The following is a 22,277-nucleotide window of genomic DNA, read 5'->3' on the forward strand; positions in this document are numbered from 1 at the left end:
AGTGGAGGAACCAGGTGGATGGTGGGACTCATGCTACCTGAAAGGCTTTGGGTAACAGACCTAAGAAAGGTTGGGGAGAACTGGATACTATGAATTATATGAAAGGGCCTATACTTCTAAGGTGGGAAAATATAATGAAGGCAGGCGAAGAGTTATGGTTTTGGGCCAGTTGGATGGTTTGCTATAGCCAGGGATGCCTTTAGGCACCCGGACCAGGCAGCCAGAAAGACCCAACTTGCTCTCGGCTCAGGCCAACTCATTATTGAGTTGGGTCATTATTCTCATGAGAGGGTGAATTTATTTATTTTTAATTGTTAAATTTATATACTGCCTTTCATTAAAACTATCCCAAGGCGGTTTACAGCAAAATTTAAAAACAGGATTGTAAAAAAGACGCAATTAAAAAGCAGCAGCAGAGACAATCATATAAAAGCCTGGGTAAAAAGCCAGGATTTACCATGCTTTCTAAAAGCTGTGATGGAAACTGAGGAGCGAATAGCCACCGGGAGAGCATTCCAGAGTCTGGGGGCAGCAACAGAGAAGGCCCTGTTCTGGGTGCAAGACAACCAAGCCTCCCTCATGGTCGGCACCCGGAGCAGAGCCTCCTCAGATGACCTCATCAAGTAGGCAGCAACCCTTGGGAGCAGGTGGTCCCTCAGGTATCCAAGGGAGAGGGGCACCTGAATCATGAAGTGCTCCCAAAAGAGGAGAGCTGGTCTTGTGGTAGCAAACATGACTTGTCCCCTTAACTAAGCAGGGGACAAGTCCTGGTTGCATGTGAAAGGGAGACTAGAAGTGTGAGCACTGTAAGAAGTTCCCCTTGGGGGATGGAGCTGCTCTGGGAAGAGTAGAAGGTTCCAAGTTCCCTCTCTGGCTTCTCCAAGATAGGGCTGAGAGAGATTCCTGCCTGCAACCTTGGAGAAGTTGCTGCCAGTCTGTGAAGACAATACTGTGCTAGATGGACCAATGGTCTGACTCAGTATATGGCAGCTTCCTATGTTCTCTAGTGGATCACTTATCTCATGATTGTGCAAACTCATCCAAACTACGGCCCCCCCAAGTTTGTGGGGCTCCTAGTGCTTTTGGATAAAGATAGATTAGCAAGTTAACACCTGCTAACTTGGCAAAGGGGCACCTTTTAACATGGTGATTCTCTTTATTTAGTAGGGGGAGACTAACTGGCCCTATCCACCCCCAGCACAGTACTTCCAGTGACTGTTGCTGGTGTCTGTCTTAAGTTTATTTTTAGATTGTGAGCCCTCTGGGGACTGGGATCCATCTTCATTTATTTATTATTTCTCCGTGTAAACCGCCCTGAGCCATTTTGGGAAGGGCGGTACAGAAATCGAATGAATGAATGGATTGCATATCCTGGTCCTTCCCCTCACCACTGAACCCTTTGTACGCCTTGGGGTCCGGGCCATTCTGAGTACACTAGTGGGTTTGGGTTAATAGTTCAGGAACGACCAGGGATAAGATCTAGATTCTAGGGTTAGCTAGGTTGGACCAGACGCAATGTTGCAACAGAGGCAATTTGGCTAACATGGGAGAATTCTGAGGCAGGATACCTGAAACTAGAGGTGGTTCCTGGCATGCCCGGTGGGCATTGCTAGCAAAACCTAAACACAAGACTTTGCAAACAGAAGAAAAGGCTCTCCAACTGAGTGGTTTAAATGTCCTGGTCCATGGCAGCACCAGGACTGAGAGGGATGTTCCTTCCTTGCAACACAAGAGGGAATCTCAAACTGTGCATCTCGCCATGATTTAACACTCTCATGAGAGAGTGGTCCATTGAGAGGAAGACATGTTTAATTATGACGGGGAGGGCCATGTTATGGCCATTTCCTCCCTGGATCACCCTAATCATGAATTGACTGAGCGTGCTTTCATCCCAAGGAAGAGGGCCCTCTCTTCCCCAACAAAACCAGTAAAAGACTTAAATAGGGGAAAATCTAAAAACCATCCTAATCTGAATGTTTAATTGGTTTTATTCTGTTTTTCTAGTTTTGATTTTAATTAACTGGTTTTAATCATTTTTATTCTGTTGTAAACTGCCTTGAGCCATTTTGGAGGGGTGGTATATCAATCAATCAATCAATCAATCAAATAAAATCTGTGCCTAACAGTCTAGTCCTATACATCCATACACAATCACTCATAACAGGGATAGAAAGGGGGTCTGAGAAAGGAAAAGTAGAAAACCTCTGAAGACATGGTAAGGGAAGGTCAGTATATCTCCCAACGTACCTGTCTGATGGATGAAATGGTGTTGAGTCATGAACCTGGGGACAGGTCCGGAAAATAAGAAAGTGATGGGCTTATGTGGCTGGAAAATTGCAGAGAATTCCTGCTCACCTGGTGGTAGGACAAAAGGTGATGGATGAAGACCAGAAACATATAAATGTACTAGGTTTGGTGCTATGCAGGCTACCAGTCAATATGAATGGGTCATCTGCTGAGATGAGTCTTTGGTTATCTTCCTTTGTTTGGGCTAAAGACTGAACAATCCTGGAGGTTCTGAGTTGATGGCTTTTACTGCCTCTTGGAGGAATGCAATCAACATGTTAAGAGAAGCTATGTGGATTCTGATTTATCAGTCTTGGAAGGGCTTGAAAGATTTTTATCCAGTAAGTCAATTTTGGGGTGTCGGAGGTCATGCAGCATGATCCTTGAAAGGTGCTCTGCCTGTGACCAGGTTCCTTGCACACATGATAAGATTTTTCATATCTCTCCCTTGCCAGCATGTACATGCATCTCTTCTGGGTATCCAAATGCAGGGCCTCTAAGCCAGGCACATCATGAAGGAGTGCAGGGCGGCGTTGTCTGCATAGTAAAAAAAAAAAAAGGACCTCCATAACAATGTGTGCGCACACAGCACTGTCCTTTTTAAATTCAAGTGTTTGCCTATATCTTATAACTAAATAGCACACTCAGAATATGTACAAAATACAAGAGCAGACTGCCAAAGCGTGACTCTTTCTTTTGTTAATAGATAGAAGCATGTGAAGAGAAGGCTTCAGCTGTCCTCCCTGCTGCTTGCCTACAGCAGCTAGATAGTGGCAATTGGAAGGAGAGACTTGCTTGCATGGAAGAATTTCAGAAGGTAACAATAAAAGCATGATGATGGAAAGTAGGCCTGATGCGTGTGTTTTTCTAGCTTTAAAATATCTATTTGAAGCTATTACAGACAACTTAATCTTATGCCGCAGAAGCTGTTGGCCTAAGATTAGGCTAAGGGCCTTCCAGACAATAACCCTAACCCTAATTTGGGTTATGTTTCAAAATTCCAAACAGAGAGCCTGCTTTCAATACATTTCTAATGCAGCTTTTAAATTACACTTATATTGAGCATATAGTCATATTATACTTTCAGATCTTCTAAACTTAAGTGATGAATGAATGGCATTTTAAAGAGCTCATAGGTTTTGTGGATGCTAAATAGGAACCCCTCTTTAATCAGAAAATCTGTCCATAGAGCTGGGTTGTAGATTTGCCATTTATCTGTATTACAGGCCTGAAGGATTGCTTTAAATTTTCTGAATGATGCTTTTGTATTTTATTTTTTTAAGGCTGTTGAACTGATGGATAGAACTGAAATGCCTTGTCAGGCTCTAGTAAGAATGTTGGCCAAGAAACCTGGATGGAAGGAGACCAACTTTCAGGTAAACCAGTGTTCTGTTTATGCTTCTGATAGAACTACAGGTGACAAACCTGCACTAGGGCCGTGTAGCTGTGTATGTCCAACAGGCATGTCGAAGCAATACGCCCTCGGTCTGGCATGATTGGAATGAGCCTCCACATTCCTCCCTTGGAAGGGCCACAACTCAGGTTCATGGTTGCAGAATTTGATCAACTTGGGTGTAGACCCACTGAACAAAAGGCTGGAACAAAACAGTTTGGGTGAAGTGTATGTGGAGGTCTGAATGGGTGGCCTTAAAAGCTTATCTGAGATCCAAGATGTTTCTCCTGGTGAAGAGATAAGTTTTTCTTCAATCTTAATGACTCAGCTCATTAGGTTGTTGACAGTGGTGTGGAGATGCACCACACTTATCTGAGTTACTGAGAAGGAGAGTTATCTTCTTGCAGGAGGGAGTTAGCTGTTTCCTCTGAGTATATGTTTTTAACCTGAGGTCTCAGCGGGTAAATGAGTTGACTAGCAAGCCAGAGGTTGCTGGTCTGAATTCCTGCTGGTATGTTTCCCAGACAATGGAAAACACCTATACAGGCAGCAGCAACATAGGAAGATGCTGAAAGGCATCTTATACTGAGTAGGAGATGGCAATGGCAACCCCTTCCTGTATTCTACCCAAGACAACCACAGGGCTCTGTGATCTCCAGGAGTTGACACCAACTCGACGGCACACTTTACCTACTTTGCTAGCTTTTCTTTATCTTTGAAAGTCCGACAAAGAGAGGTTTGGGGGATGATTCCCTTCAGTCCTTTGTTATGGTGACCTAAGGCAGCATTGCCCCATGCTTTGATTGTGCTAAGTGACCAAATTGCATAGTTTGCCAAATGTGGGCATGTGCAGAGTTCATGATCCTGTGAGCTCAGGTATTCCAAATGGAAGCTGTGGTCTCAAGGTTCCAAATCATTTAGATGGGTACTGGTTGCAGCCCCAAGATAAGCTGTTTTGGCAACAGGATAGACTACTGCAATGAGCTCTATGTAGGGCTGCCTCTGTATTTGATCCAGTTAGTGCAAAACTGGCAGCCAGGCTGGTCTCAGGGACATTTCTCCAGTTCTAAGAAGATTGCATTGGTTGTAGATATATTTCAGTGCAAAATACAAAGTATTGGTAATTACCAATAAAACCCTAAATGGCTTAGGCCCAGGGTATTTAAGAGTGCACCTCTTTCTTCATTAACCCCACCATTAAAATCATCTGTGAAAGTCCACCTGCAGTTGCTACTAGCTTGTGTGGTGGTGGCAACCCAGAGTACAGCCTACTCAGTTGCTGTCACTGAGAACCCTGCAGAGATGTGGGTTTTGACCTCTATGCCAATCTTTAAAAGGACCTTGAAGACATACCTTTTAAATCAGGCATTTGGTATTGGGATTGTCTTTTGTTTCTGTTCTAAATTTAGTTTATTTTTTGTAAACTGCCTAGAGATAATTTGAATAGATGGTATAGAAACAAAACTTGAGAAGATTACACCTCTAAGGCTGCAATTCTATGTGCATTTCCCTGGGCATAAGCCCTGCTGAATACAGTGGGTCTTGTTTCTGAGTAATGCATAGGATTGTGCCGCATGTTACACTGTATTCAGGTGTTAACTGCTGCTGAAGTGGTCACACTTCTCTTTTGCAGGTGATGCAGATAAAGCTGCGTATAGTTGCCTTGGTTGCTCAGAAGGGAACATTCTCCAAAACATCAGCGCAAATTGTGCTTGATGGTCTGATTGATAAGATCGGTGATGTGAAATGTGGGAACAATGCCAAGGAAGCACTAACGGCAATAGCAGAGGCCTGCCAGCTGCCCTGGACTGCTGAACAGGTATGTGAAATGATTTCCAGTAGGATAAAAGTAATTGTGTACTCAAGTATCTACTTGGTCATTTATTGCTGTAGTCTTGTGGTTACATGGGTTCTAGCTGTGGATTTTTAAAAATAGTAAATGTAGTAGAATTTCTCTTTTTGAAATATGATAGAAGATGTGTGCTCTCTGCATAATTGGTATCTTTTGCTACAGTTGTGTTAAGCTGTCTTCATATCCTTAATTAAAAAGTGTAGAGAGGAGGTAAATCTTTTGTTTTAATTATAGGTAATGTCAATGGCTTTCTCTCAGAAGAATCCAAAGAACCAATCGGAAACCTTGAACTGGCTGTCAAATGCAATTAAAGAGTTTGGGTTTTCAGGGTAAGTCTCAAACAATTGGAATAGTTGGTCCTCATTAACTGCAGTCCCGGCATGTGCGATTTTGTGTATCCGTGGATGGGTCTTAGAGACCCGGTTTCTTCATCCACAATACAATAATAGGCTAAAATTAGCCTATTCACAATTGCTGAGTGGCCAGAAATGACTTCCGGTGTCACTACTGGCCACCATTTTATGACTTGGAGCCATTTTGAGGCTCTTTCTGTTTTTAAAACAAAAAAACCCAAAACCTTTTGGGGGTGAATATTTGCCAAACATTCAGCCAATTTGTGGATTTTCGGGGGCATTTTTGGAGCCATGAAGAGCAAAGTTCTGTTCATTTCTACTCTTATTTCTACCCCCTTCCGTGTGTGTGTGTGTAACCTAACCCCTAGATTGCCACGGGGTAAGGTACTTTTGTTTGTGGTTTCCGTACTCGCAGTTACAGGCGAGAACAAGCCCTGCGAATAATGAAGGCCACCTGTATATTTATCATTCACCAACATCAAGATATTTACAAAAGTACCACCACAATCACAGCTTTTAATATCACTTAGCCTCACCTCAAACACACCAGGGATCCTGGTTTGATAGGCTGACTTGTTCACAAACTGAGGTTAAAACAAACTATGATTTGCTGGGTTCAGAACAATGACAAATCCTGGTGTGTCATTGTCCTAAACTCACAAATGAAAGCTGTACATTTTCTTATGCATGAAGCAGGAAGGGGAGCATGCAAGCTTGTACTAGTTATGCTAAATCATGGTTTAAAATTACTTCTGTACCAAACATATCTCAATGGATAGCTTGCCTATTCAGCTGTATGTCATCCACTGGGAAGAGTGCAAGGGAGAGGGAGAGAACTGGCCCTTAATGTTTTCGCTTTTCTATTAGTGTCTCTGAGGCTATGTAACTTCCTTTTTTAGGCCCTCAGATGCATTTAAGCCTTTCTGCCATGCAATTCAGATAACATCCCTTGATCCCACTAAGGCATTATCTAGAACTGATTGGCAGATAAATCCAAAAGGATGGGCCTTGTGCCTGATCCAGCAGCGCTGTTCTTAAGAGAAGGTAGTTCTCTTCATGGGAGTGAAGACCTGATCTAGCCTAGTTTTCTCCCAGTCATGCCAGGTTTCTTTATGCAGGGGGGTGTCTTATATGAAGGGACATTCTTTCTTTATTAAATTTATATCCCACTTGTCTACAAACCTGTGCTCAAAGTATTTTTGTGAGGCTCCACCAGCAGTCTGAAGTGTCACAGCCCGAGTTCAATGAGAACTAGTGCTTAGATGCTGTAAGAGTTACAGTGCTGTAAGAGTTTTGAGTCAGACCACCTTTCTCTGATGCCTGGAGCATGCTCCCAGGCAGGACTAATGAAAATCTTTTACTACCAGTTAAGAGCCTGGAATGGATAACCCCGCCCAGTTCTTTTAGTCCTGCTGTGCTCCTAGGCAGAGATCGTTTGTATTGCTACTTTTTACAAAGACTATTATCTGTAAATTCCTTATCTATCTGTCTTCATTTTTACCTTAATCTAGTTATCTCTTTCTTCTTTATATATTAAAAAAACAAACACAAAAACCCAAAAAACCTCTGTCTAGTTTTTCCATTTTATCTCTGCTTTTGTCCTCTGCTCCTGTATGTGTCGCCTTTATGGAACGCTGACAGGCCATTAGAAGAATCTTAGTGCCCACAGGGAGAAAACCTTCACCGCCATTACCGGCCGCGCCCCTAATGGCACTGAATGAGGGCACGAATACAGGGGATGCCGGATCGGGTCCCCTGATTACCATGGGCAGGGACGCTGAGCTGGGTCCCTCCTTACTAGCCTGTGCCACAAGGAGCTCCTCGTGAGCAAGGGGAGAGCTGCAGCCGGGTAGCGTGGGCCAGTCCTCAGGCTCGCTCCCACCTAACCCGAGCTTGCAAGAACTAAGGAGTGCCATTGCAACCGCTGTGACATCTAGTGGTTTTGCAAGCGGCAATGCAACAATTTCGGTGGGAAACCCGGACGGTTTTGCAAGTGGTGATGCAACAATTTTGGCGGGAAACCTGGGAACCGCTGCTAATCTGAGCTGCGCTTCTCCCACGGGCTACCAGGGAGCTGCATCCGGACCCAGGGACAGTTCTTCAGGACTGGTGAGATTCCTCCTTGTTGCGGCTAGCCAGGGACCCCCCCCCCTTAGCTAACCCCCAGGCTGCTCCTAATGTGCAGAATCTGCCAGATCTGCAACCTAGCCATCTCCCCTTGGAAATGCCTACCTCCTGGAAACTGAGTGTTTCTTTGAAGCAGGTTACAAAGCATAAACAAACCAAGAGAAGGGGCAGGGATCACTCAGTTTTCTCCTCCTCCTTTGAGGTGTCTACATCCCGTCCACCCAAAAAGGCCAGGTGCAAGAGAAAACATACTCATGCTGAAGGCTTGGAGGATTCTCACCCACAAGATTGGGTTGAATTAGTGGATTTAAGAGGGGGTGGTCGATCATTGGAAGGGTCTCGGGGCGAATTGCCTGATATTACACCCAATAACCCATTGCCACCACTGCTCCCAAATGAGCCACTGGCACCCATTATCCCTGTATCTCCAGCTCCGACTGGTGCAGGAACTGTTCCTATTACAATACCTATTAATACTCCTACACCTATCCAGGTTACAGTACCAATACCGGGCAATCTCCCTATAGATCCACTTGATAAGGAGGAAGGAGAGTGGTCAGATGATCAGGATAACCCTGCATCCACACTGACTCAACATCTTTTTTTCACAGGAGGACTTCGGCCCTCTAGTGTCCAGAGCTATTAATGCATTTGATCTGGAGATTCCTACCAATACAAAACTGCTCCACCAGAATCTCTGGTTTTTCCTAAGCATAAAAGTAAAGAGCTCCTATTGCCACTACCAGAGTTGCTGGCTGATATGGTTAAGGAGGAATGGCTCCTTTCCACATCAAATTGGAAATCAGTGGCAGTAGCCAATAAATATTATGACTTTCAGCAAGAGGCCATGGACATGTTCAAAGGTACCTCTGGCAGATGCCCCCATGGTCACCGTATAAAATGGGGCATTGTTACCTAGGGATGGAGAGTCAGCCTTAAAAGACCAAAATGACAAAAATTAAAATAAAATAAATGGTGGCTTCCTTTAAGAGAGCTAATGAGGCCTCGTCCCTCTCTATGAGGGCCTCAGCTGCCGCATCTGTTTTGACCAGGGCATCTGTGGTATGGTTGGATGCCCAAGACTCCTCTACTGACACATTTAGTTTAAGGCACCAGCTTATTAAAATCCAGAAGGCACAAGCCTTTGTCTCAGATGCAACCCTGGATGCAATAAGGTTTTCTTCTAGGGCCTCCACAGCTGTGGTGGTAGGACGCTGTAACCTATGGCTGAAGCATTGGCTGGTGGATGCCGCATTATGGTCCAGTCTGGCAGCAGTTCCTTATGACGGGATAAAGTTGTTTGGAGAGGAAGCACTAAAAGAGGTATTGGTAGAGTCAAAGGACAAATGTAAAGCCATGCCTCTTCCTCCAGCTCTGCGTAGTCAGGAGTGTCCAACTCCTAGGAGACCTTTTCAGTTACAGTACCAGCCCTTTCGGGCTTTTCGATCTTCCTTTCGAGGGAGAGACAGAGATTTCAGATACCAACGTCCTCAATGGAATAGGCAGCGGGGTGGTAGAGCCTGTAATCAGGGCAGAAAGGCTTTTGCCAGCCAACTCAAATCACAAAAACAGCAATGACTCCTCATTGGGAGCTCTGGGAGGTCGTCTGCCAACCTTCATTCAACAATGGCAGAAAATGACAACGGATCTGTGGGCCCTCTCTACAATAGAGACAGGATACAAGATAGAGCTATCAACAGCTCCACCCAACAGATTTCTACCAACTCCAAAAATCACATTGGCTTATCAAACATTTAGGTCTTCTAGATGCCATACAGCACCTAATGTCTATAGGTGCAATAGAGATTGTACCTACCCAACAACAAGGGCAAGGTATATACTCAATATTTACTGTCCCCAAAAAGGACAAGTATCTCAGGGCCGTATTGGACTTAAAGTTCCTGAACCAGTGGCTTCCAAAGCGCAAATTTCGCATGGAATCTCCAAACAGTAACGGAAGTCTTACAACACCTGGATCTGTTAGCTTCCTTAGATCTAAAAGAAGCATATTTACACATACTGATACACTCCAAAAGTCGCCATCTTTTTCGATTCAAATATTGCGGGGTGCATTATCAATACAAGGTGCTTCCATTTGTTCTGTTCTCAGCCCCAAGATTATTTACCAAGGTGCTGGCACCCTTGATGGTGCCCTTAAGATTGCAAGGAGTACGCATCTTCTGTTATTTAGAAGATCTGCTTCTGAGATTTCCATCCAAGATTGCGGCGGCAAGAGATGTTTCTCTGACTCTTCACACACTAGAACAAAGAAAAGAGCCACCTTTTACCATCTTGCAAGATTCTTCATCTGGGCATCTTGATCAATACCCCAAAAGACAGACTATACTTACCAGAGGAACGGGTAAATATTTTAAAGGTGGAAGTCACAGAAGTGCTGCATGCTCTCTAGGCCAGACTGTTGTCCCTTGCATGCCTCCTGAACCTAATAGTGGCCACACTGGATTTGGTACCATGGGCCAGATATCACCTGAGACCGTTACAGTGGTTTCTTCTGAAATTCAGAGTACCCATCTCCAACAAGGTCAATATAACCATCTTTGTCCCTCAAGAGGTTCTAACATCTCTCAAGCGGTGGTTGATGGATGCCAACATCAGATGGGGAAAGGAGTTCCTCGAACCAACTCGAATAATAATTACAACCGATGCGAGCAAAACAGGATGGAGAGCCCATTGCCAACACAGAGCAGCCCAGGGTACTTGGTCAACAGAAGAAAGGATGCACAGCATCAATTGGTTATAGTTATGCGCCATACACCTTGCCCTGTTAGCATTTCAGTCCCTGATTCTCAACAGCCACGTGTTAATCAGAAAGGACAACACAACCGGAAAGCCCACATAAACAGGCAAGGAGGAACCAGGTCGCGCGCTCTCCAAACAGAAGCATCCCTGTTAATGTCATGGCCGGAAGTTCATCTACCATCAGTGATGGCCCACCATGTCCAGGGGGACCTCAAGTCCATTGCGGACTGGTTGAGTTGGGAACAACTACTACCTGGCGAATGGGCACTCAACAGGAGGATCTTCATGAAGGTCACACAACTGTTCGGCCATCCAGTAGTCGACCTTTTCTCATCAACCTTGAACAGACAACTTCCCAGGTTCTTCACCCGGTTCCTGTGTCCGCAAGCGGAGGGAGTGGACGCCCTATCAGCTGAATGGCCTCAGGAACTGCTGCATGTGTTTCTACCAATACCACTCCTAGTCCGCTTTCTTCGCAGGGTCAGACTCCTCAGGGCACAGATCATCCTGATAGTGCTTTACTGGCCCAGGAGGCCATGGTTTCCAGAACTATATCACATGGCCACTCAGGAACCATGGCTTCTCCCACTGTCAGCAGACCTCCTCCATCAGGGTCCAGTCGAACACCATGATCCAGGTTGGTTTCAGCTAGCCACCTGGAGACTGAGCGGGGTATCTTGAGTAGATTTGGTCATTCTAACAAAGTATTACATACTATGCTAGCATCCACGAGAGATTCCACCAAGTGTATATATCAATACACATGGAGAGCGTTCCTATGATGCTCAACAAGTCATGCAATACCTCGTGGGGCAGCGTCCGTTAAAGATCTTCTTGTTTTTCTTCAGGACGGATTAGATAAGGGTCTTAAGGCAAATACCTTAAAGAGGCAGGTGGCCTCCCTGACAGGGGTTATAGGCAGCCTCTCTAAATCCAGGGTGATAAATCATCCCCATATTAAAAGGTTTCTTAGAGGTACAACCCTGTTATCTCCAATGGTAGTCCATCGCTTTCCATTGTGGAACCTAACACAGTGCTGAAAGCTGTGCAAACTGCGCCCTTTGAACCAATTAGGTCCATTCCCTTAAGGGGGAATTACAAGACTTACAAGACTCTTCTTAGTGAAGAGTCTTACAAGACTGCGTTCTTACAAGATCTTACAAGACTGCGTTCTTAGTGGCGATAACATCGGCGAGAAGAGTATCAGAACTGAATGCACTGTCCGCTCACAAAGATCTATGCGTATTCTTGACGGATTCTGTTCATTCCAAATTCGTTCATTAGGCCGAAGGTCTCATCAGCCTACCATCATTCTCAGGATATAATTCTACCATCTTTCTGTCCCAGACTGGTCCATCCAAGGGAGTGGGAATGGCATAAGCTAGATGTTCGCAGATGCCAAAAGATGTATTTGAGGCGCACAGAGGGCTTTAGGAAGTTGGAATCCCTCTTTGTTAGTTTCTTACCAGCTTCAATGGGATGCCAGGTATCCTCACAGACACTTGCCAGATGGATACGTGCGTGCATTTCACTGGCATATGAATCTCAACATCTTCCAGCTCCAGAACACATTCTGGCAAATTCAACTAGAGCAGCAGCCACATCTGCTGCCTTCTCAATAAATGGTCCAATACATGAGATATGCAGAGCAGCAACCTGGAAGGCACCATCGACATTCACAAAGCACTACGAGATCAATGTGTTTGCCTCATCACAAGCGGCAGGTTCTTCCCCCGGAGTAGGCGGGGACACTCCCTCCCAGAGTAATTTTGGCCAGGGCTTGGGTATGTCCCAATGAGAGATGTCCTTGGCTCCAGGCATCAGAGAACGGAGCATTGGTCTTCACTTACGATGAAGGCTCCTTCTTGATGATGGAGCTGAGGACATCTCGCCCTCCCAGATGGTGTCCCGGCTTACTCCATGGGAATCCAAGATGTTTATGAGCATTAGACTCATATATGTGAGATCTATGTATTCTCCACTGTTTTCATCTGATATGTATTTTTATATATATATATATATATATATAAAAATCTCTTTTTTATATTTACATCGCTGTGTGCTACTTGCACTTGGGCCTAAAAGAACTGGGTGGGGTTATCCGTTCCAGGCTCTTAAGGCTAGTAACAGATTTTCATTAGTCCTGCCTGGGAGCATGTGGAAAGGATAACCCAATGAGAGATGTCCTCAGTTCCAGCATCAAGAAGGAGCCTTCACGGTAAGTGAAGACCAATGCTCCGTTTACCAAGGTTAATACCCTGCCCATGCTCTTAAAGAGTAATTCCATCAGATTGAGTGTTTTCTTTGTATATTGAAGTGCTATAAAAATTCTCTCGACAATGTTTATCAGAACAAACAAGTAGATCTGGATTGTGATCTGTTGACATCCATAAGAATGGGTACTGGGCCTGCGCAGGATCCTTGAGGGTGGAATACCTCAGCTCCTCAGGGTGCCTGGGCCCCGCCTCCACAGTACCAGTGTGGTACTACTTGGCAGGCTGGACGCCATGTTCTTTGTTCTTTACCAATCACCGTTGCAATCAGACCTCGTGCTGTCGCTCCTCGTTCAGATATGTTCTTAGTGAGTTCACGATCTATTTTTTTTTAAAGCTTTTATTTAAAAGTCAAAAACAGATTACAAAATTTTAAAAGTTGAAAAAACTTGGGTCAAGAGGTGGGTTTTCAAATGCTTTTTAAAAATTGCCAGAGATGGGGAGGGTCGTATTTCAGTAGGGAGCACATTCCACAATCTCGAGGCAGCAACCAAGAAGGCCAGTCCCCGTGTGTCCACCAGCCGAGCTGGCAGCAACTGGAGATGGACCTCTCCAGACAACCTCATTTGGGCAGTAGGGCTCATAATGAAGAAGACGTTCTCTTAAATACCCTGGGCCCTAGCCAATTAGGGCTTTGAAATACTTTAATGCGGTGTGAGGGCTGCAGAGCAAAACTCCCCTCAAAAGACGACGATTACTACCACGGATTCCTCAACCAAAGTTTGCAAAGCGGTTTACAAAGAAAAATACATAAATAAAAGGTCCCCTGTCCCCAAAAGGCTCACAATCTAAAAGGAAACATAAGGTAGATACCAGCAACAGCCGCTGGAAGGATGCTGTGCTGGGGCTGCATAGGGCCAGTTGCTCTCCCCTTGCTAATATAAGCGAATCACCACTTTAAAAGGTGTCTCTTTGCTCAGTTAGCTCCATGACTTGTGCTTGATTTGCCTAGGTGAAGAGCACAGTGTCTCTACTTGCAAGATCTGTCTGTCTTTCTCAAAACAGACGAGAAAAAATTGGGATCTGAGGTTTCGTGCTGCGATCTTCAACATTCACTTTGACATTGAAGGCTTTCAAAAGTCCCACACCACTAACGTCTGCCGGGTACTCGAAGTCGAAAGGAAAGAGACCATCTGCAGAGGATGCCCCTTCAGCGCCCAAGACTGAGAAACCAAAGACCATTGATTTGACAGAGGATTGGGAACCTTCTCCTGATATTGACCAACCAGAAGCCCCAGCTCCGAGGGAAGCTCTCAACATCGACTGCCGCTCGACACTGATTGTCATCACTGATTGAGACCGCTATCACTGGCTCCCACACAAGTCCATTCTTCAGCACCTTCGACACCTATGTTGACACTGAAAACTCCATTGACAGCCATTCTGGTCCCTACGTCTATGCTAAAAACTCCAGTGTTGTCGATGTCGAGACATGTTACACCTTGATATTGGCCACCTGCTCCTACTTTTGAAGACAATGCTGGTGCTGGTTTGGACCCATCTACAGCCCAGACCTTACTCTCCATATTGGATTTCAGTGCAAGTATGCCTTCCATGACTACTTTCAAGGGCTTCCTGCCCCAGAGCAGCGAGCATCCTGTGGAAGACCCGGAGGATACTACAGCCCCCACACCAGTTCCAGCCGTAGAGCAACCCACTATCACTCAACTGTTGGTGTGTTATGCCTATCTGCAGCTCACCTAGCCACTTCTTCGTGGTATGCTTGAGGCTTTGCTCACCACACCGTGGCTCCTGCTGTTATGGCTGGTGTGAGTATAGGCTCTTCGGTTTTTCCCTATGATTACTAGGAACACAGGCCATGGAAGCCTACATAACTGAAGCCTTACTATCACTTGACATCGTCTCTCGCACAGGTACTACCAGTTCACACCTTGGCAAATGGGGACACCACCGTCTCTCAGTATAAGCCTGCTACGTGTATTGATTTATGCGTAGCAAATCAATGTCGACCCAAACTATTACTCCACTGCTGTGCATAAATTGGTGTCTTCAACTACTCAGACAGTGGTCCCTTACTCTAAGTCGAAGAAGACAACCACGGAAACACAAACACAGACGACCACATCTACTGAACCCTAAACACTTGAGCCTGCATCACTGGCCTGTTCTGTTTCTGAGAGTCATTATGGCTCTTCAGATTTGGAATCGAATAATGAAGATCTGGGCAATTTGGCTTATCCTCCAACAGAAGTGCCACTGGTCATACATGTCTCTCCTACAGAGGAGATGAAAGCATACCACCAACAAATTAAAGATATGGCCGAGGCCCTGGGCCTGGAATTGGAATCACAATTAACTACCATTGATGACCCAGTTTATAACTTCATGGCGAAGTTGAAATCCACACAGCCAGTAGCTTTGTTGGGTCTTCCCATGATCTCCAGAGTGGCACAATGTTCATGGGAGGTTATACACCCCTCCACTCCTACCTCTAAGAGATTGGAGAGCTTATATCAGGTACAAGAAGCAGAAAGCACTTAACTTTTGAAGTACCAGGCCCTGAATTCACTGGTCATTGATTGTGTGACATCCACAAAGTTGGTGGAAAGACACACAACACCTGGGGATAAAGAGGGACAAAAATTAGACCTCATGGGCAGGAAAGTGTATTCCACCACCTGCCTGTCTATCAAGGTAGCGAATTACTCTGCCTGCATGGCAAAATACAATCATTGCCTGTGGGGAGGACCTTCAGCAAGATGAGTATAATGTTAATTGTCTGAGGATAACGTTAATTGCTTGAGGAGAGGATTGCTGGTCTTGTGGTAGCAAGCATGACTTGTCCCCTTAGCTAAGCAGGGTCCACCCTGGTTGCATATGAATGGGAGACTAGAAGTGTGAGCACTGTAAGATATTCCCCTCAGGGGATGAAGCCACTCTAGGAAGAGCAGAAGGTTTCAGGTTCCCTCCCTGGCTTCTCCAAGGTAGGACTGAGAGATATTCCTGCTTGCAACCTTGGAGAAGCTGCTGCCAGTCTGTGAAGACACTTCTGAGCTAGATAGACCAATGGTCTGACTTGGTATATGGCAGTTTCCTATGTTCCTATGATTTTTTAAAAAAAGTTTTAGACAGACCACGGCGAAGTTGTCTGCACTCACGAGTCAACTTATGGCAAAACACCTAGCCAAAACAGAGACCAGGTCTATGAAGACTGCTGTCTCCCTTAGACAGCATGCCTGGCTGCGCTCTTCCTACCTGCAGGCCGATATGAAAGAAAAAATAGGAGCCTTCCCTTTGTTGGGAAAGGTCTTTTTAGTGAAGAGACAGACTCCACAATGGAGAAATTTTAAAAATTGAAATTCATGGCAAAGACAGTCACAGCTGCTTCCACATCGACCTACTCCTCAAGATACAGATCCTACTCAAAGCAAAGGCCCATATATAAGCAGCAAGACAAGAGGCAATTCAGGAAGCAATATCACCCTTACAACCCTTACGTTTTATGTGAACAACAATAAAAATAACTAAGGTCAGCGTACCAAGCAAAGGGAGCTTCGGAAACATCTTTGAGGATTACAACCACCCACCATTACAACTATATCTCCCAGCCATTTTCATCGTGGAGACAACTCATCCATCAGGGGTGATAACATTATTACCGACGACCAATTCCACCAGGCTTCCCCCCCCATTATTACCAACACCATCGGATTGGCATGCCATGCCCCTGCATGGCAACGCATAACATTGAACTGCTGTATCCTGAGTATCATTTCAATGGGGCATGCCATAGAATTCAAGATGATCCCAAAGTTACAGGAAGAGGTGAAGGAACTACTGTATTAGCAAAGGCTGCTATTGCTCCTGTGTGGTAGGCACATAGATGGGAGGTATTTTACTCTTGTTATTTTCAGGTACACAAGGGGGAGACAGAACCTGTAGTGGATCATCTGAGGACGCAGGGTATTGCATTTTACCAATTTTTGGACGTCTGGCTCATAACAGCAAAAGACTAAAGCGACAACATATGTGTTAGATCTCAGGTCAACGGGATCAAGTAATCCCCGCTAACTTGGCAAAGAGGCACCTTTTAACATGGTGATTCTTTTTATTTAGCAGGGGGAGTGGCTCAGGGTGGTTTACACAGAGGGATAATAAATAAATAAATAAGATGGATCCCTGTCCCCAAAGGGCTCACAGTCTAAAAAGAAACATAAGATAGACACCAGCAACAGTCATTGGAGGTACTGTGTTGGGGGTGGATAGGGCCAGTTACTCTCCCGCGCCAAATAAAGAGAATCACCACATTAAAAGGTGCCTCTTTGCCAAGTTAGCAGGGATTATTTGATCCAGGTGACCTGAGCAGGGGTGGATGTATCGGACTAGAGACCTACTTGCAACGTCAAGGAATATGAAATGCGACCGCTTCTGTTTCAGAGTAGGACATGATCCACTGTCATTAGGGGATGCTTTTCAGATGGATTGGTCAAAGGAGGTCTCTTACATGGTTCCCTCACAACCCTTGATAGGGTGTGTGGTGGCTTGATTACTGACTGCCCTGGTGGCGTGCATTCTGTGGTGGTAGGACGCTGGTTGCCAAGACAACTGTGGTTTCCACAGATACTCAAACTGTCCAGAGACTGGTACCACCAATTGCCACAGGAAGCAGATCTTCTTATTCAAGACAACAGCCAAGTGTTGCACCCAGATGTACTCCTGCTGCTCCTGATACAATAGCATGGCTAATAGACTTCTAGCAAAGATTCTGCTTAACCAATGCAAACCCTCCACAAGATGGAATTACTTAGGGAAATGGCTGTGCTTCAAGTCTTATGCTAAGACAAGAGGTTTCAACCACAGACAGGCCAGCATAAAAGAGGTTCTTTTCTATTTGATAACCTTAAAGTCTCAAGGCTTGGTAAATGTCACATTGAGGGTACACCTTGCTGCCCTATCAGCAAGACGCGCTGGATGGGATGGCAAGACGCTCTTCTCACAACCTGATAGCAAAGCATTCCTGAAAGGTCTGATGAATTTATACCCTCCTGTACACACATCAGTCACACAGTGGAGTTTCTAGTTGTTGCTGACGGACATCTCCAGATTCACCGTTTACCTGGATCTGGACAAAGTACTAATGCACATGGTCCCCAACTTCGTACCCAAAGTGGTATCGGATTTCCATCTTAACCAGGACATTGTTCTACTAACGTTCTTCAGGAACCCATCCACTCCATTGGAGAAAGCTATGCATTCTTTCAGTGTCCGTAGAACTCTATTTTATTACCTGGATCATACAACGGATTTCAGGTCAAACATATTTTTATCTCTTATAATGGCTCAGCCAAAGGTTCCTGCATCTCTAGACAACATATGATCTTCTGGTTAGTGGAACTGATTATACTGGCCTATAAATCACAAAAAGTAGATCCTCCAAAAGCTATCAAGGCCCACTCCACGCATGCCTATGCTTCTTCGGCTGTACACTTATCTGGCATATTGTTTAAGGACATCTATAAGGCAGCTACATGTTCCATAGAATTGCCATTCATCGAACATTATGCCATAGATCTTCGTTCTGCGGCGGAGGCTAACTTCAGGCGTATTAAAAAGGATGTTACAATAGCTACTGCACCCTCCTCCACATGGAGCTAACTAAACACCCATTCTAATGGATCTCAATGGATCGCAATCCAGATAAACAGGTTGCTCACCTGTAACCTATGATCTGATAGTGATCAGTTGACATCCATAAGACCCTCCAGTCCACCCTGCTGCTGTAGTGTTAGGCTAGGAGTGTAATGAGTGTGCAGATATGTTTTACCTTGATAGTGAACTTATCATTCAAGGATGATCGTCCTCATCGACGGTCTTCCAAGAACTGAACAACATGGCATCTGGCCCACTTTAAATAGTACCATGTTGGAGCTGTGGAGGCAAGGCACCTCGCGGAGCTGTGGTATTCCACCCACGAGGATCCTGCGCAGGCACAGTACCCATTGTTATGGATGTCAGTGGGTCACTACCAAATCTTGAGCTGCAACCTGTTTTTATCCCATGTCTTGCTGCTGTTGGCATTGTTCTTTATGATAGGGTGTATTCAGCTAATAATCTGATGTTGTCGTCATCTCTCTCAGATTGAACGTAAAGGCTTTCATCAGCAATGTTAAGACTGCTCTTGCAGCTACAAATCCTGTGAGTAAATCTTGCTTCAGTTTAATTTATTTAAAATTGTTTTAAAATTGATATTCCGCTCTTCCTCCAAGGAGCCCAGGGTGATGTATATAGTTGAGTTTCTCCTCACAACAACCCTGTGAGGTAGGTTAGGCGGAGAGAAAAGTGACTGGCCCAGAGTCACCCAGCAAGTATCAGGGCTGAATGGGGATTTGAACTGTAGTTTGAGACAACCTCTCTTTCTTTTTTGACAGGCTGTGAGAATATCTGCGATTACCTTATTAGGTGTCATGTATCTCTATGTGGGCCCTTCTTTACGGATGTTCTTTGAGGATGAGAAACCTGCTCTTCTTTCTCAAATAGATGCAGAGTTTGAAAAAGTAAGCTTCTTTAAAATGCTGGGAGTTTTACTCAGCAAGTCCTTTTTTGCATTGGCTTAGCAGCATTGATCACCTAAATGTCATTAATACTACTAGTTGTATTCAAGTGTTCAGTACAAGTATTCAAGTATTGAGACTTCAAGTACTGAGAATACAAACAAGTATTTCGGAGTTGGATAATACATTTGAACAATATATTACTGAACAAGCAACAATTTGAATTCTGCAAGTACTCAGTGCCTTGCTTAGCACCATAGTCTGCATCTTATACATTTCTTTCAATTTTGCATGATGGCCTTAGTGTATGTGACTTTCATTTAATATGCAGCCATGCACAAGCTTATGAACCAAATTGCTGGCCTACCCAACAAATGTTGACATCTATCTCCCAGTTATATACACTGATCTGACATATAAATTTCAGATGCAAGGACAGACACCACCTGCTCCAACTCGAGGTAATTCCAGGCATCCCGTTGGCAGTGGGGATGATGGTGAAGAAGGAGAAGAACAAGAGGATGCAGGAAACGATGTTGTGGATCTTTTGCCAAGATCTGATATTGCGTATGTTAGGCCTGTGGAAGGCCTACTTTTTCTTCTACTGCTAAGACCTGTTAACTTATATTGTACAGCTGTAAATTATTTTGTAAATTTATATCTACAGTATGTACTCACTTTTAACCTGCAAAGTTCTTGTTTTTCTTTTTTAAAGAAAATTTGAGTTTAATGTTAATGTACTTCTTCTACCTCTCCTTTTCAGTGATAAGATCACATCTGATTTGGTATCTAAGATTGGGGATAAAAACTGGAAAATTCGAAAGGAGGGTCTCGATGAAGTGGCAAGCATAATTAATGAAGCCAAATTCATACAGCCAAACATAGGCGAACTTGCACCTGCATTGAAGAGTCGTCTCAATGACTCCAATAAAATTCTGGTATGCTATTTGTGTCCTACAATTCGGAAATAATAATAAATGTGTTTCAGCTTGGTAAGCTCCCAGTTCCTAAGTATTAGGTTCATTTAAATCTTGTAAATGGAATGGAAAGTGATGGTATTATCAGATATGACAGTTAATGCCTTTTAATTTCTCTTATACAACAAGGAGCCCTAGATCTGTACAATTAGCAACTTGTCTTTAGATATGGCTGTTCTTTCCATACAAATGGGGGAAATGGTACTGCCTTGGATATTCTGTGCACCTCAAAGAACCTACCCTGCTGCTTTCAAAGCAGAGGAAATGCACTCTACTACACAAAGCACAACAAGAGCACAATTGGGCTTTGTTAATCTCATTGTGGCATGTGTTCTAAAGCACAGCTGGGTGGATTTCGTAACTCCCTGTTAATGATGCTTCTGTTTGTCCTAAAAGCCCATTAGAGATGGTCAGGGTCTTGTGACTAATGAAAACAAATGACAATTTAAGTTGATGTACTAATTTGACTATAAATGCCCATAAAATGTGTTTTATTTTAGCCATGTATGAACAGTAATATAATAGACTGTACACTTACACTTTAGAAAGCTAGCAGAGTTATGAATTTGTAACGAACAGACTTGAAAATAGAGCTGTACTTACTATTGTGACTGTAATCAACCAGTTAACATCATGCAGAAGGTACATTTCACTGGAGGAAGGCATCCCATGGACAATGCAAGCTTCTCTCGTCTCTTGCCTGAGCCATGTTGATCATTGTCAACTTCATGAGAGCCCCTGGTTGGCAAGGGTGGGGCAAGCTGCCAGTGGTGTTGCAGTGGGTGGGGGTGACCATGAGTCACTCGCCTTTCATGGCCAGCTTGAGATAGCCCAGCAGAGGGAGTTTGGCCTTCAGGAAGAACAGCCACTCCACCATGTCAGCATCCATGCATGCATGATGGGGTGTCGCCATGCCCCTGGCCATGGAGAACAGCCTCTTGCTCTGGATGATGGTTTGAGGTCATGAGAGGAACCATCTGGGAACTGCCATCAAGGCCAGCCAGTCTTGGCGATGCATTGCACAAAACTGGACCAGCTCAGTCTCCTGGCCTGCCACTGGCTCCTGCAGTTACTGCAGAACACATAGCACAGCACTGCTGCAAGGCTTGGTGGGCTCCTTCCTTACCCCTGGCAAGGTGCGAAGAAACCCCTCCATGAACCACCAGGTGGAACATGGAAGCAGAACCACCAGTTCACTTGGCCCTACGAGGGACACCACGCTTGCTTCCTCAGTGGTCAGAATGGTCTGAATTTCACCCATCATCTTCTCGAGCAGAAGAGCAGCAGGCAAAGCCTGGTTCATGGTTGCTGTCTAAGCACGCAAGCTGTCTGTGGCAACAAAGAATGGCTCGAGTATCGGGACCACCTCAGAAAAGACTGCCCATTCCTGGTTGGATAGGTCGCACACTTGCAAGCCACATCTCCTTGCCAGGGCGTGGATGACCATCGTTTGCTCCTGCAGCTGCCAGAGCAAGAGAGATATGGAGTTCCACCAGGTTGGAACATCCTGAGGGATCAGGTGTTCAGATAGGTGGAGTTCGCCTGGCTGCAGCCCTAGAAGGACTAAGTGTATCCCTCATGTTCAGAGTGTGCACCACTCACCAGATGGACACAAACTGACTCTGCTCGGCTGCCTTAGTTATGTTTGCAGCATTGTTGGTGACCATGAACTCCCAGCGAAGGTTTGGCTACTTAGATAGCCATCCCCTCACCTGGCAATCAGTGGCCGTCAGCAGCTCATCTT

At 44.9% G+C, this 22,277-nt stretch overlaps 1 protein-coding gene across 6 annotated transcripts in view; it reads left to right on the plus strand.

Annotated features, from left to right (window-relative positions):
* CKAP5 (cytoskeleton associated protein 5) overlaps nt 1–22,277 on the plus strand; it is a 155,547-nt gene that overhangs the window by 56,365 nt on the left and 76,905 nt on the right. For all 6 annotated transcript variants that reach the window (XM_053275325.1, XM_053275304.1, XM_053275295.1 and 3 more), the window contains 8 exons: nt 2,993–3,103; nt 3,570–3,662; nt 5,313–5,498; nt 5,766–5,860; nt 19,143–19,200; nt 19,434–19,559; nt 19,984–20,123; nt 20,320–20,494. In XM_053275325.1, the coding sequence (XP_053131300.1) occupies nt 2,993–3,103; nt 3,570–3,662; nt 5,313–5,498; nt 5,766–5,860; nt 19,143–19,200; nt 19,434–19,559; nt 19,984–20,123; nt 20,320–20,494 (984 nt within the window). The remainder of the gene's footprint in view (nt 1–2,992; nt 3,104–3,569; nt 3,663–5,312; nt 5,499–5,765; nt 5,861–19,142; nt 19,201–19,433; nt 19,560–19,983; nt 20,124–20,319; nt 20,495–22,277) is intronic.

The sequence above is a fragment of the Hemicordylus capensis genome, chromosome 1, assembly GCF_027244095.1.
Source record: "Hemicordylus capensis ecotype Gifberg chromosome 1, rHemCap1.1.pri, whole genome shotgun sequence".
Taxonomy (NCBI): Eukaryota; Metazoa; Chordata; class Lepidosauria; order Squamata; family Cordylidae; genus Hemicordylus; species Hemicordylus capensis.